Source organism: Pelobates fuscus, chromosome 4 (genome assembly GCF_036172605.1).
Source record: "Pelobates fuscus isolate aPelFus1 chromosome 4, aPelFus1.pri, whole genome shotgun sequence".
Classification (NCBI taxonomy): domain Eukaryota; kingdom Metazoa; phylum Chordata; class Amphibia; order Anura; family Pelobatidae; genus Pelobates; species Pelobates fuscus.
In genome coordinates, this window is record NC_086320.1 from 149399834 (window position 1) to 149415267 (window position 15434).

The following is a 15434-nucleotide window of genomic DNA, read 5'->3' on the forward strand; positions in this document are numbered from 1 at the left end:
AAACAGAATTATGTTATTGTCATCCAAATCTTTAGTCATTTGTACCCAATGGCCAAAGCAATGAAACTTACTAACAACTTTCTAATTAATATATATATATAAATAAAATAACGAAATCCCTAATCATAGGATCTGCATGGGACATAGTTATTGTAGAAGTGGATCTATTAGTAAAGTAGATGATTAAAGTGATATGCAATATGATACAGTCTTACTGATACAACTTTATACGATTCTTAAAATAAACCTTCAGATAATCCTTTAAATGTCAATATTAAAACTGTTTGGTAGGTGATATAGCAATAGCTAAACTGTAAATGTTTATGGAACCACTCTGGCTAATTCTACACAATTAAATGTGGAGAGCAATTAAAGTTCTGTAGCCTTGTATGCAATGTTGGTGATGTATAATGTACTGAATATATATAGTATTGGAACTGGTACTATATGACTATATTTGCTCAACTTCAACCAAGTTTTGAGCTAATCATTTTACGAAATCATCAGGCAATGTTTCGAACCTTGATGAAGATCCTGTTGGATCATACAATATATTTATTGCATAAAATCATGAGATCTTTCCTTAATTTAAATCTTTATGCCCATTAGATTATTTCAAAGTATAACAATAAGAAGCAGGCCTGCCTGAGAAGTAGGTGTTCCTGACCACCAAAGACACATGTCAGCCTGTCATCAAACATGCTAGCCTGTCAGGCAGTCTCCTGGGGGACCCTCAACATACAGGACCATGCCGAGAGTGCTGATGAAGTGCTTGCACTGTGCTGCCTAGGGACAGTTCCCCCAGTGCAATCAGACCCGGGACACTGTGGAACTAAATCGGGATGGAAGGACAGGACCCCAAAGTAGGAAGTGTCCTGCCTAAACTGGGACAGTTGGATACCCTGATTTAGTTACCCAGTTGAACTATAGCAAGAACTACTAGACGTGGTTGACGCTCCTGCAAAGTCCATGTCTGACCATAACATAATTTCATTGTTAGCCCTGAGTCTCGTGAAAATCTGCAGTTGAAGGTTTAATTTATTGTTATATTACAATTTGTAATATTGAGAGAGAAATAATACCTCCAATTGCAAATCTTCTCTCACTTATATCTTTAAAGATTATGTGATTATGCAATCATTTAATATACAAGAGACACTTTTTTAAAATAGTGAATACATGCAAACGAAAAAGTTCAACACAAGCCAGCATTTTGAAAAATGATGCATTTCTTCATTAAAACATTTTAAAATAGCAAACAAAGTGGAGACGCCATAAAATATAGCCTACACCCGAGCCCCTGCCGTTATGTCACATAGCAACTCCCTTGGTAAAATATAATGCTTAATTATTTTAAAGGTATTGTACAGTAGAACAGTATTTCAATGAATTTGGGGAATATGTATCAAGGCATATCAATGTATAAAAGAAACAGTATTATGGTCTAGCCTGTGCCAATTGTTATCATGTAAAATTCTTTGCATCTTAATAAATGCCTTGAGTTCTTATTAGCACAGAAAGTACTACTTTCAATGTGAAATGAAATGCCAGAAAATGTAAGAAATGATTGCAATTCTCTTGAACCATTTTGTAGCGGTCTGAAGGAACCATCCATTGGTTTCTTTATTGATGGCTTCAAATTGCTTAAGAATTGCTCCTGTTTGTAATCATTAGCATCTTTCCAAAATTTCTGCTTGCGTGTTTTGAGCAACACACAGTAAATCACTGACCTTAAATTAAATTTGGAAAATTTCAGCTTGCAGCATTTGATACATATTCCTTAATCATTCATTTGATGTACCTGCTTATCAGTTGTCTCGTTATATATGTATAATTGCAAAGTAGCACGCCGTACTGTATTATGACTGATGAGTGCAATATGTTCAGTACAAATCTTCATGGAACACAGGATTGCATTCTTATTATCATGATGTGCTCAGTGATTAAATGTTTTGTCTATGAAGATAGCAAATATATAGACGATGCGCTAACACACGGTAATGGAAACCAGTCAAGTGCAGCCAGCCAGGCTTCTTCAAATTTGGTGTTGTAGAAATGTCATGAAATATTTACTGTACTGGATAGTTTCTATTATTTGGAGCAGTCCATTTATGATCGATTGCAGACATAAATAAAATTAATAAAGTGCAGATATAAATAAGATACATGTGTGGTGGTAAACATAGTATAAACCTGGACATTTAACTAAAAATGTTGAATTGCCTTTTCACGAAAATGTTTGGAAGTTTTTTCTTTTTAATTACTGGAGGACTTATTATTGCCATGTTTGTATATGTGTATATGTGTGACCCACGTAGACTGTGTGTCTGTATGTCTGGTCTTCTGTTTTCATCCACCTTTCTCTGTATTAGTGGTGAGTAACCGTTGCACCTTAATAGTTTGTTAATCAGATCTTACTAGACTTTTTTGAGTGGCATGGAAAATGGAGTCCACAAAGATCTGAGCTGCCAAGACTACCTAGGCACCACAGATGTTTGTAAAATGCATTGCTCGTAGAGTTCATCATGTGCTTTAATTTTACCAAATATGATATAATTTTACTCCATTCTGGTACCATCATTTTAATTTTATCTTCATTCTATGCCATGTTCTCCCTTTTCTCTTCCATACATTCACATTCCTATTTTATGACTCATTTCTTCAACATGATATAATAATAAAAAAAAAACCAGAATACTCTTATCCTTTCCTTTTACCTATACTGCACTATCTTGCCTTTCCCTCCACCCCTATATAATTATCCCCCAGTTCCTTTAGCTCCCGTCCATCCCAATGTCTTTCTTTATTTTCCAACCCTGCAAATAATAATTTTCTAATTTTCAGCTTTTCAACTTTTTACTAAACCAATTAACATATTTCATTATTCTTAAATTATAGTATCATCTCAGTCATAACATTATTTAGTGCTAATGTTATCATTATATTTCACCCCTAACTCACATCTTTTCTACATCCCACCAGTTCAATACGAAGGATGCTACTAACTTGGAATAATATTGAACTACTGCAATAATATTCTCACCAGTGTGACATAAAAGGGGTTTATTCACTAAACGTCAAATTGTAGTGAACTAGAACTTTTAATCAACAATAGCTGTTCTGGAAAATAATGCTCTAACTCAACTACAGTTGCATCTTGCATATTTGAGTCTGAATTCTGCAGTTATAGAAACATAGATTGTGACGGCAGATAAGAGCCGTTTGGCCCATCTAGTCTTCCAAATTTTCTAAATACTTTCATTAGTCCCTGGCCTTATCTTATATCTGGGATAGCCAGATGCCTATCCCACCCATGCTTAAACTCTCTCACTGTGTTAACCTCTACCACTTTAGCTGGAAGGCAATTCCATGCATCTACTACCCTCTGTAACACTTCCTGAAATTATTTTAAAACATTTCTCCAATCCATTACAATTTTACATTTGCTGAATCAACCCTTAAATATAATGTTCAAATTTGTTTCTAACAATATATGCTTAGGAAATTGTCATCTTTTTGATTTTTACATGATAAAGGTAGACTTGTAGAATCATCTTGGCTAGTGAAATTCAAATTATATAAAATAAGAGTCCACTTTCACAGTGATATGACAAATTGAAGAATAAATATGTTGCTGTCTTGCAGGTAAAGCCAGTTTCTCATAGCAGAATCAATGTTTCTGCAAGATTTCGGAAAACTGTACACGAGCCATGCACGGTTTTGTAAGTGCTAATTTTTTATTTCCGTTTTTCAATTACACTTGAAAATAATACTTCATATGTTTATCTGACTTATTGCAAATTCATTTTCTTGTGTTTACCTTTACAGTTTAATTGCAAATGGAGACTTACTGAATCCAGCCGTGCGTCTCTTGATTCCCAGAAGAATCATTGATCAGTGGGAACTAGTTCTTGCAATGGCTACAGACAAAATAAGACCCAGAAACGGAGCTGTGCACAGGTATCGGCTTCTTTGATTGTAGAACTGTATTACTAATGGTAGATTATACTAGCTTTAGTGTATCTATAATCTTAATTTTATTAATGACAGAAGGCGAGTATTTTGCTTAAGTCTCTCTTTACTTAAGCTCCACAGCAGCACATTTAACATAGTAACATAAAGAACCAAGAAACAATCTTCAAGACTCTGTGCTCTAAGCTCCTCTTCCTCTTTCTAGCTGCGACACAAACAGGAACCGGATGATTGATGAAGATGATAACCAAATAACCCAAAGAAACTAATCCAAAACCCAGGGATATGAGTCTAAACTTGGCAACTGGAGGAAACTTTAAACTGAAACGAGAGAACAGAGTTGAAAAAGGGGATTAATCAGATGAATTGAACTACTAAATGCATGTAACCTGGAATGAAAAACCAGTAAACAATGTAACAGCGTTAAACTAAAATGCAGTGAAAATGCAGTTAGAGTTGGCTCCAAAAGAGGGATCAATACCTGCCAAGGAGAGCAACCAGACGAGACAGGGGCATAAGGGAAAGACGTAAAACATCAAAAGTGGCCAGATCGGGAGGAATGTAGCGGAGAAGTTACCTTTGAATATCTGGAAAGAGCCGACGCTACACAAAGTTTCGGAAAATCTGTAAAGTATGGATAAAAAACTGTGGACGAATCGGATTTGGTATGTCTAGAAATGGAGAAGGAAACCCCCCTACGGGGAAAAAGTATATCCATCTCAGTCGAAAGCCCTAATGTCAGAGACCCAATGAAACATAATAGCAAGGTGAAGTTTGCTGATAACTGCCAAAGAGAGAGTTGTGCCAATCTTGAAGAAAACGAAGGATCATATTCACGCCCAAGAGGTGAGAATATTTTGGAGCCGTAGGCCCAGCCAATTTGATGCCATGAAGGAGTCTGCAAATTAGGGGGTCCAGTCCAATTGTGGATCCCTGCAGGGGAACATGCGCCGCTGAAATGGCTGAACGCATCAAGTTAATGGATCGAAACAAACGTCCAAGTTCAGGGGAGAGAGAAAAAGAGAGAAAATTCAGAATAATGGGAACTGAAACTGTGAGCGTATCGGAATTCCGTTCCATACACCAACTGCACCAAATATTCCAGGCGGACATTAATGAGGGCCTGTAAGCTCTGTTCTTGTGTAGAAGCGTCCATACTAGCAATCAGTTTCACCTAAGAAGCAGAGTAGGCCTGTTTTAGAAACAGGTAGTGGATGTCCTTTTGAAAATATTACTGGTCAACCAATTATCAATAAAATATGATCAAGATATATATAAGTGTATATAGATTGTTAATATATATATATATATAATTGGGTATCAGCCAGTAGTTAATCCTCCGTGTGTATAACCCTGCAGGGAGGTGGGTGGCACAGACAAGGCGGGCCACTCATGGAGTTGTGTCAGAGACAGCAATAGTAATGACCAGTAGTAATAAATGTAATAGGTGGGCTGATGAACAACCTTTAGGGGCCTCACTCCAACCGCTGTATTCAGTCATAGGGTATATAAAGTCCAGACTTGGCGAATGAAGTACTGTTGGTATTAATATAGGAGTGGGGGCTTACCCCTATGATAGTAACAGTATCTTAAATAGGGGCTCACCCCTGTTGAAATACCTACAAATGCAGCAATATAGGAAAGACCATAACAACAAGCCAGTATTTAAATATGTATGTATGCCTTTAAATATATATATATATATATATATATATATATATATGACAATATAGATGAGTTTAAAGTAGTCTGGAGAGGGCTGCAGAGAGTAAACTGCTAGAGCCCTATCAGAGCCACTAAGCGATAATATTAGGCGCCCAGCAGCACGCTATGAGGGGTTCCCTCTTGTTATTCCGACCTGCGGTGCTCAAAACACCAGTCAAAACATCACAGAAAATAAGAGGAACATAAGTAGAATAAATACTAAGGGAAAATATAAATAAAGAAAATAAGAAATATAGTCATAGATTAAAGCAGGCGAAGATTGAAAAAATAAGAAAAATAGTAAGAAATGAACAATGGTAAATGACAGAAACAACTAAAAAGATATAGATGAAAGATATATATGTAATAGTAAACCAACATGTAGGAGACAGTGGCACTTTGACCTGTGCTGGTGCGGAAGAAAGAGGAGGAGGAGCTTAGAGCTTCATCTGATTAATTCCCTTTTTCGACTCTGTTCTCTCGTTTTCAATTTAAAGTTTCCTCCAGTTGCCAAATTTAGATTCATATCCCTGGGTATTGGATTAGTTTCCTTGGGTTATTCAGTTATCATCTTAATCAATCATCCGGTTCCTGTTTGTGTCGTAGCTAGAAAGAGGAAGAGGAGCTTAGAGCACAGAGTCTTAGAGATTGTTTCTTGATTCTGATTGGTTCTTTATGTTACTATGTTAAATGTGCTGCTGTGGAGCCTAAGTAAAGAGAGACTTAAGCACAATATGATAAAATTGATAAAATGTGATAAAATTAAGGCCTGCCTGCTAGTAGAATTGTATATATAAATGAAAGATTACACGTGCGACCTGCATCATTCTGTTCTCCAGTCTATGAGATCTTCTTACTAAGATGTCTCTCATGATGTTATCAATCTGACCCATGTGGATTGTCATAGCAGTCCACATCCCATGTACAGATTTATTCATGTCATTATAAAGAGCTTATCTCACATACATTCATATTCACTTTGCCTCTGCTCCCTAAAGCAGATTTGTACTTCAGTGAGAGACATTTGTGTATTGAGATGTATATTTTTTCATAAACTTACATTTTTGGCATCCTCAGCTTCTTTGATCATTCTAATATCTTCTCTTAATAGGTTATACAACTTGGAAGGAACACTTATCAAGGATGGCTCAGAACTTGAGAATGGGCAATTTTATGTGGCAGTTGGCAGGGAGCGGTTCAAAAAGCTTCCCTACTGTGATCTGATTTTTTCAAAGTCAATGAGGAGGGCGCATGGGTAGGTATATAATTTTAACGCAGCATTAGTTCAGTGGGAGTCAAGTAAATAGTGTAGAAGGCTTACTATGTGTTTGCTTCAAACATTTAGAGAGGATGGAGATATAAACTAGTCCACCACTCAGTAAAGAATGTATAATTTATATATAATGTTTTACCAGCCACTAATGACAAAGAATATCTTTGTTGAAATATTGTAGTCTTTCATATGACTTTATGATGTGATACTTGGGGGTATACCTCGAGCTAACTCACTAAAGGTCGAATTGCTGAATAGGGCAAAATCACCTTGTGCTTTATGGATCCATTCGGGATGCAATATATGGACTTTGTTTAGTATTTAACAATGCCCACATTTTTAAGAGCAGGCTGTGAACAAGCCTGAATATAGTATTGATTTGTATGGTATGGAATTCAACCGGACCAAACGCAGCGGTTTTTAACTATTTGCCAGCTGGCAGTGCTAATAGTACTTCAAACTATCATTTACTTGCAAAAACCAAGTGAATGATTATTTGCGTGTGTACATCCTGCTGGTGCAGACAGTCCTGATTGAGTTTAAAACTGTTGCTTTGTAGATATTCTGAATCCTGTACGTTGTATAGGATTCTGGTGCGACTGGTATGGGTGTTGGTCGTTTTGGCTATTTTCACAGGTGTTTGCTGAAATACCCTGACAGTAACCATCAATAGTATCAATAGTAACCAGTAACCATCAATAGTAAACATTCCTACCTGACTTGAAAATATAATAAATGTAACAAAAGGAAAAATGAATTTGTAGTGCCAAGGTGTTAATGTGCATTATATTGATGATTTCATAGTTGTATTTTTCTTTGTTTAATATTCTTTAATTTACGTTTAATTCCATTTCATATTACAGCTCTAAGGCGTCTTCTTTGCCTCCTATAAATGGATTCCGGAAATCAAAGGAAAATGTAAGTGAAAAGTGGATGTAGATACATGTACTCTTAATATGTGTAAACAGGAGATAAAACAATGATCAGTTGACCTAACAATTAGTTCTATGTCAAGGTTTTTTTTTTTTTTTAAACAGAGACGGACATATTTGATTGACACATTAGCAAATGGTACTATATTAGCCCTGTTGCCTACTTGGTCCACCCATTAAACAGGTAGCTAAAGGGATGCTATAGGCATTTAAAGGACCACTCTAGTGCCAGGCAAGCATACTCGTTTTCCTGGCACTAGAGTGCCCTGAGGGTGCCCCCACCCTCAGGGACCCCCTCCCGCCCGGCTCTGGAAAGGGGAAAAGGGGTAAAACTTACCTTTTTCCAGCGCTGAGCGGGGAGCTCTCCTCCTCCTCTCCGCCTCCGTTCCTCCCCGTCGGCTGAATGCGCACGCGCGGCAAGAGCTGCGCGCGCATTCAGCCGGTCACATAGGAAAGCATTCATAATGCTTTCCTATGGACGCTTGCGTGCTCTCACTGTGATTTTCACAGTGAGAATCACGCAAGCGCCTCTAGCGGCTGTCAGTGAGACAGCCACTAGAGGAAATAGGGGAAGGCTTAACTAATTGATAAACATAGCAGTTTCTCTGAAACTGCTATGTTTATAAACAATTAGTTAACCCTAGCTGGACCTGGCACCCAGACCACTTCATTAAGCTGAAGTGGTCTGGGTGCCTAGAGTGGTCCTTTAATTGGTTATAGTGACTTGTATTCTCTGGCACTGTCCCTCCATTCAATGTCAAACTATTTTCGAACAATTGAACACCTAATAAGGATCTCTGGCAGCGAAAACCTGGACACTAATGGAGGCAAAGATTATACACATTCTTCTATTGATACCAATTCTTACCAGAAATGGGCACTGTCATAGGTTTAAAGCAGTCAGCTAAAACTCAGCTAATCACAGCTGCCTATTCCTGCTCAGGCTAATGCTTCCTCTTTAATGAGATGAAGCTGTTACAGTGCCTAGTTTTTCTTTACTACAATAATGTTTTATGAAAAAGGGAGGAAAAATTGGAATTGAATGATTTACAGTTATAAATGTTATGAATAGACTTTTCTCACATAAAGGTTCAGGCCTGCCAACTGAAGGGACCTTTTTGACCGACCCCCAACCTGCAGGGCCTTGCAGAGAGCACTAGTGTCCTGCACAGCACAAGTGTATCTAATGAAGCGCTCCCACTCTGCTGCCCGAGGATAGTTCCACCTGTGCTGCCCAGGATTTAATTCAGGATGGTCCTGCTGAAATCGGGATTGTTGGTGGGCCTGTTTGGTTTAAAAACCAAACAGGCCCACCAACAATTTTTAATCAATAAAGCAAGTGCTCAAATTCCATGTTGTACACTGACTTTCTAGGTTTAGGGAGTGAATCCTAGCCTTCCTTAGCATTAAATCTGCAGCAACATTAGCACATGGTATTCATACATCAAAGGGACACGATAGTTACCAGAACAACTATTTATTATATTTGTTCTGGTGAGTATAATTATCCCCTTCAGTCTTTTTGCAGTAAACACTGTGTTTTGAGAGAAAATGCAGTGTTTACATTACAGCATAGGGATACCTCCACTGGCCATTCCTCAGATTGCTACTGGGGGTGCTTCAGTGGGCAGTGCTCCGCCCACTGCATGGAGACACTGAACTTTCCTCTTAGAGATGCATTGATTCAATGCATCTCTATGAGGAGATGCTGATTGGCCAGGGATGTGTATAGGTTGTGCTGGCTCTGCCCTGATCTGCCTCCTTGACAAGCTCAGCCAATCCAATCATTGTGATTGGCTCAGAACACAACTTCTGATTATGTCAGCCAAGCAGGCAGATCAGGGGCAGAGCCAGCAGCAGGAGACTGGAATAAAGGTAAGGTTTTGCTATGTTTAGGGGGTAAGTAGGGGCCAGGTGTGCTAGATGATGGTTTTAAAGGAACACTATAGTCACCTAAATTACTTTAGCTAAATAAAGCAGTTTTAGTGTACAAATCATTCCCCTGCAATTTTCACTGCTCAATTCACTGTCATTTAGGAGTTAAATCACTTTGTTTCTGCTTATGCAGCCCTAGCCACACCTCCCCTGCCTATGATTGACACAGCCTGCATGAAAAAATAAACTGGTTTCACTTTCAAACAGATGTAATTTACCTTAAATAATTGTATCTCAATCTCTAAATTGAACTTTAATCACATACAGGAGGCTCTTGCAGGGTCTAGCAAGCTATTAACATAGCAGGGGATAAGGAAATCTTAATTAAACAGAACTTGCAATAAAGAAAGCATAAATAAGGCTCTCTTTACAGGAAGTGTTTATGGAAAGCTGTGCAAGTCACATGCAGGGAGGTGTGACTATGTCTCATAAACAAAGGGATTTAACTCCTAAATGGCAGAGGATTGAGCAGTGAGGCTGCAGGGGCATGTTCTATACACCAAAACTGCTTCATTAAGCTAAAGTTGTTCAGGTGACTATAGTGTCCCTTTAACACTATATGGTCAGGAATACATGTCTGTGTTCCTGATCCTATAGTGTTCCTTTAACATATATTCAAAATAAACAATTGAGGCCAAAACAGAAATAAATAAGATGTACAGTTGTGCTCAAAAGTTTTCATACTCTGGCAGAAATTGTGACATTTTGGCATTGATTTTGAGAATATGACTGATCAAGCAAAAAAAAAAATATTGTATTGAAGAATAGTGATCATATGAAGCCATGTATTATAACATAGTTGTTTGGCTCCTTTTTAAATCATAATGGTAACAGAAATCACCTAAATGGCCCTGATCAAAAGTACTATCAAAAGACCTGCGTAACAAGGTAATGGAACTTTATAAAGATGTAAAAGGATATAAAAAGATATCCAAAGCCTTAAAAATGCCAGTCAGGACTGCTCCATCACTTATTAAAATGTGGAAACATTTGTGAATCTCTTCATACCAAGCCAAGGTCAGGTAGACCAAGAAAGATTTCAGCCACAACTGCCAGAAGAATTGTTTGGGATACAAAAAAAAGCCACAAGTAACCTCGGGAGAAATACAGGCTGCTCTGGATATAGATGGTGTGATCATTTCAAAGAGCACAATACAACGACACTTGAACAAAAATGAGCTGCATGTTCAAGTTTCCAGAAAGAAGCCTTTACTGCGCCAATGCCACTAAAAAGCCTGGTTACAATATGCCAACAACACCTTGACACACGTCACAGCTTCACACTGTAATTTGGAGTGACGAGACCAAAGTAGAGCTTTATGGTCACAACCATAAGCATTATGTTTGGAGAGGGGTCAACAAGGCCTATAATGAAAAGAATACCATCCCCACTGTGAAGCATGATGGTGGCTAACATATGTTTTGGGTGTGTGTGAGCTCTAAAGGCATGGGAATCTTATGAAAATTGATGGCAAGATAAATGCAGCATGTTATCAGAAAATACCGGCAGACAATTTGCATTATTCTGCACGATAGCTGCGCATGGAAGCTCTTGGACTTTCCAGCATGACAATGACCCTGAGCACAAGGCCAAGATGACCATCCAGTGGTTACAGCAGAAAAAGGTGAAGGTTCTGGAATGGCCATCACAGTCTCCTGACCTTAATATCATCGAGCCACTCTGGGGAGATCTCAAACGTGCGGTTCATGCAAGACGACCAAAGACTTTGCATGACCAGGAGGCATTTTTCCGAGGCAAATGGGCAGCTATACCACCTGCAAGAATTGGGGGCCTCATAGACAACATTTACAAAAGACTGCACGCTGTCACTGATACAAAAGGGGGAAATACACAGTATTAAGAACTAAGGGTATACAGACTTTTGAACAAGGGTCATTTCATTGTTTTCTTTGTTGCCATGTTTTGTTTTATGATTGTGCCATTCTGTTACAATCTACAGTTAAATATGAATCCCATAGGAAATAAAAGAAAATGTGTTTTGCCTGCTTACTTTAAAAATGGTACATATATTACCAATTCTCCAAGGGTATGCAAACTTTTGAGCACAACTGTACATGCCTTGGAAATTCTTCAATTTCAGATATTTTGGCCTCAAATGTGAGTCAGTTTAAAAGTTAAAATCTGAGTTGCAAAACTTGCTAAAATAGCTGATATGGAGAAAAAGTCTGTGACATTGTTCAGCAAACTAACATGTAAGTATCCACCTGTCTATTTTTTACCTTATAAGTAATAGGTGTTTAACAGATGTAGAAAAATGTACAACTGTGCAGACAGATTGATAAAATAGACTGGCTAGATATTTGTGAAATCATCCTCAGTCTTTCTGCTTTGGACAAAAACGGTCTGACTAGCATACTCCCCAACTCCAGCGTCCTGCGTGTCGTGATGCAGGTGGGAGGTAAAGGGGGCGGATCAGTGATGGGTTTCCTTCATTAGCTCTGCCACAAAGGGCAGATCTTCCCATAATACATCATGCAGGTCGGCCCTCTGAGGTTTCAGTGCTCCCTACAGGGTCCTAGTGCCCTAATCATAGCAGGAGCACGTCTATTGATGCGCTTGTGCTATGAATGTTAGGGACAGAATCCTGGTGTTCCCAAAAGTGGGAAATGTGAATCTAAGGTGGGGCGCGGGACAGTACCCGAAAAGCATGGACTGGGAGAGAAGCTTAGTAAAAAGCAACCTGTGCAGTTTCATACAGAAAGAACAGACCGTATGAGGGATACAAGAGATAGACTAGGGAAAAGTTAATACAAAAGAGACAGGGCAGACATTTAGGGAAAAGAATGGACAGACACTCAGAAAACAAAATATATACTGAAGAGAGAGGATATATATTTAGAAAGAACAGCCAGACAGTGTTAAAAAGCTGTTCTGCACATTACCCTTGGCCAGCCCGCCCTTTTTACTATACCACGAACGGCTCACACTATGCCTCCCGCATGCCTCTAGTGTTATAATGTTTACTTCATTCATTAGATAATGACAGGGCTCTTCAATAAACTCTAAATTGTTGCAAATAGACATCTGAGTGTCAAAATGCAGGCTAAACTAACCCATCTGTGACCTATAGGTGAGCTGAAGAAGTTTCCAAATCAGTTTTTGACACATTCACACGTTACGGAATAACCCTGTGAACTGTAGTTCACTGAAATCCTAATAAGAAAATTTAGAGAGAATTTTGGAAAAATTGCCCACAGATTGACTATTTTAGTTCAAAATTTGAACTTAATTTTCTATTCACCACAAATGTTTAGTTGCCTCTTAATATAAATGTACAAAAGGTATCCAATGACTGGACAAAACTGGCAGAAGTACCTTACTGTTCAGTAAAGGTGCATTGGTAATGATGTGAGTCAGCACATACTGAGTTTAGTTACTTTTTAACTGAGATTGTCTACTATGTAATTCCAAACATTCCTACACCTCAGGGCCCTTTTTAAGGGGCTCATTGACTGAACAGTGACTTACAATGTCCATTGTAATCAGTTTGATCATTTTTCCTTATAATCTCACATGGTCTGCATTTTGCATATCGTGTTTTCAATTCACCATTTAGGTAATAATCCCCTAAATGTGTTTATTTTCGATAAGTGTGTTGATTAATGCTGCCTTTTCTGGAAGAAGTAATGCTTCAGACCCTTACTTGATATTACAAGATGTATGGTGCCTGTATTATTACATGTACTCATGTGAAGGTATGTTCCTTACTAAATCAATTATCTCAATGGGCAACCAGTGATCGGCTGAGAGTGCTAGTTGATGCTCTCGTTCCATCACCGATGACAGGAGAAAGATTGGGACTGGAAGAGGAGTAGGAAGAGGGGCAGAGCGGATAGCTGTCATCTGGAGAACTTTGGGGTTAAATAGTCTGAAACCCATTAATCCCATTCGCTGGTGTCCAGGATATCCAGACACCATAACTACTTCTTTGACATTGTTATGGTGCCAAGCGTTAACTTTTAACTTAATTGATCATGCTATTTGCTGTTGGAAAAGATAAAGATATATCAGATATAACTAATTACTTTACATGTCTGTTGCTTTCCTTCTGAGGACTATTGCTTCTAAGCTGTCTTTTTCCATCAGAGAGAATTCCTGAATGGAAAAGAGTAATCAAGAAAAGCTTGCGATAGCTAGCTTATATGGCTGCCATCAGTGGCATACAGAAATGGTAGATTTCCAATGCTTCAATGTAGGATAGTTCAATTTGTAGATTGTAAAATAGGTTTGTTATGAGAAGTTTTATTAGTGAAAAATAAGACTTTAAAAAGTGACATGTCCATTTTAATAAAATAACTTCTATAGTTATGTGTTATTCGGTTAGAGGAATTTTGTGACAAAAATAATTGCAGTGGGGAATATTGTGATTTATTCTCTACAAAGAGTGAAAGCAATTAGAAAAAAGGTGTAGAGGTAAATTAAAATGCAGTGTTAAGCAAGGCTTTAATTAAACCACTGTGATAGCGCTGTACAGTTGAGGCCACATTAATATATCTGGGACTATCAAATGAATTATTCCAGAAACTAACTGTTAAATAAACTGTCAGGTTTCTTGCAGTGATTCCTCATCTTAGGTAAACATATAATTGTAAAAGCCTAAAATTATTTCTTATAAAACATATTCCACAGGCACAGAACATTAGTTAACTGTCAGGACTTAACACTAGAAAAGTTAAATACTTAACAAGTCATTTGCATTTAAACTAGAAAAGTTATGATCCACTACGTAAGAGTCATCATTTAATCTATGGATAACTATAGCTGGCACTATATATTGTGCTAGTCTAAAGGCTAACAAATGCATACTGATTATAGATACTGTATTGCAAAAATAAAAGATTTATCTGCTTCTAGTATTAGCTTTGGCCTCTCCCAGCATTCTCTCCAATCTCTCCCAAACAATACAGGATAGTAGAGTCAGTCTTTGTGCTTGAAAACTAGAATTATAGCTGGTGACAGCCAGTAGTGACTAATTGGCCCATCTTTAATGACGATTTCCAAATCTCATAATTATATAGTAATCTGTAGTCAATTCCCAGCAATGCTAATCTGAAAGGTGCCCAGTCGCACTGCTACTGGGCTGTGGCGCCCAACCATGCATCTGATCAGATTTGCCCATCGGATAGACCTAAGTGTGAGGGACACCCAATGTGCCAGCATGAAGGCGTGGTGCCACTCACTGGCTGCAACGTTGGTCATTATCTCTCAGTGCTCTCCGTGAAATGGAAATGACCCTACCCAACGTACCATACCTGAATATGACCAAATACTAATTGTTACCTACCTTTCAGAAAAAAAAAATCTATTGCACAGTGTTTGAAATCCTATATCAATGATGTGATGCCATTGTACCTTTATTGTATTGTTGGGTGGCATGCCTTTTCATCTCCATTATACCACGAAGAGCTTCCACATGGTATACAATATTGTACATAGCAATAGTGCAAGTACAAGTAGGCCCCTAAAATACAAAGATCTGGCTGAGTTCTTGAGCATTGATAATCTTCTGGAATGTATTTATTTTCACTGTTACTAGGGGAACTGCAATAGCCCAGGGACATTGCCTTATCCACCGTATAATTGTAGGTGATTAGAC

The 15434-nt window shown here is 38.1% G+C and overlaps 1 protein-coding gene across 3 annotated transcripts in view; it reads left to right on the forward strand.

The window, feature by feature from the left end:
• Window positions 1-15434, forward strand: part of DCDC2 (doublecortin domain containing 2) — a 226629-nt gene that overhangs the window by 82320 nt on the left and 128875 nt on the right. For all 3 annotated transcript variants that reach the window (XM_063451678.1, XM_063451679.1, XM_063451677.1), the window contains 4 exons: window positions 3646-3722; window positions 3829-3960; window positions 6788-6931; window positions 7813-7867. In XM_063451678.1, coding sequence (XP_063307748.1) covers window positions 3646-3722; window positions 3829-3960; window positions 6788-6931; window positions 7813-7867 — 408 coding nt within the window. The remainder of the gene's footprint in view (window positions 1-3645; window positions 3723-3828; window positions 3961-6787; window positions 6932-7812; window positions 7868-15434) is intronic.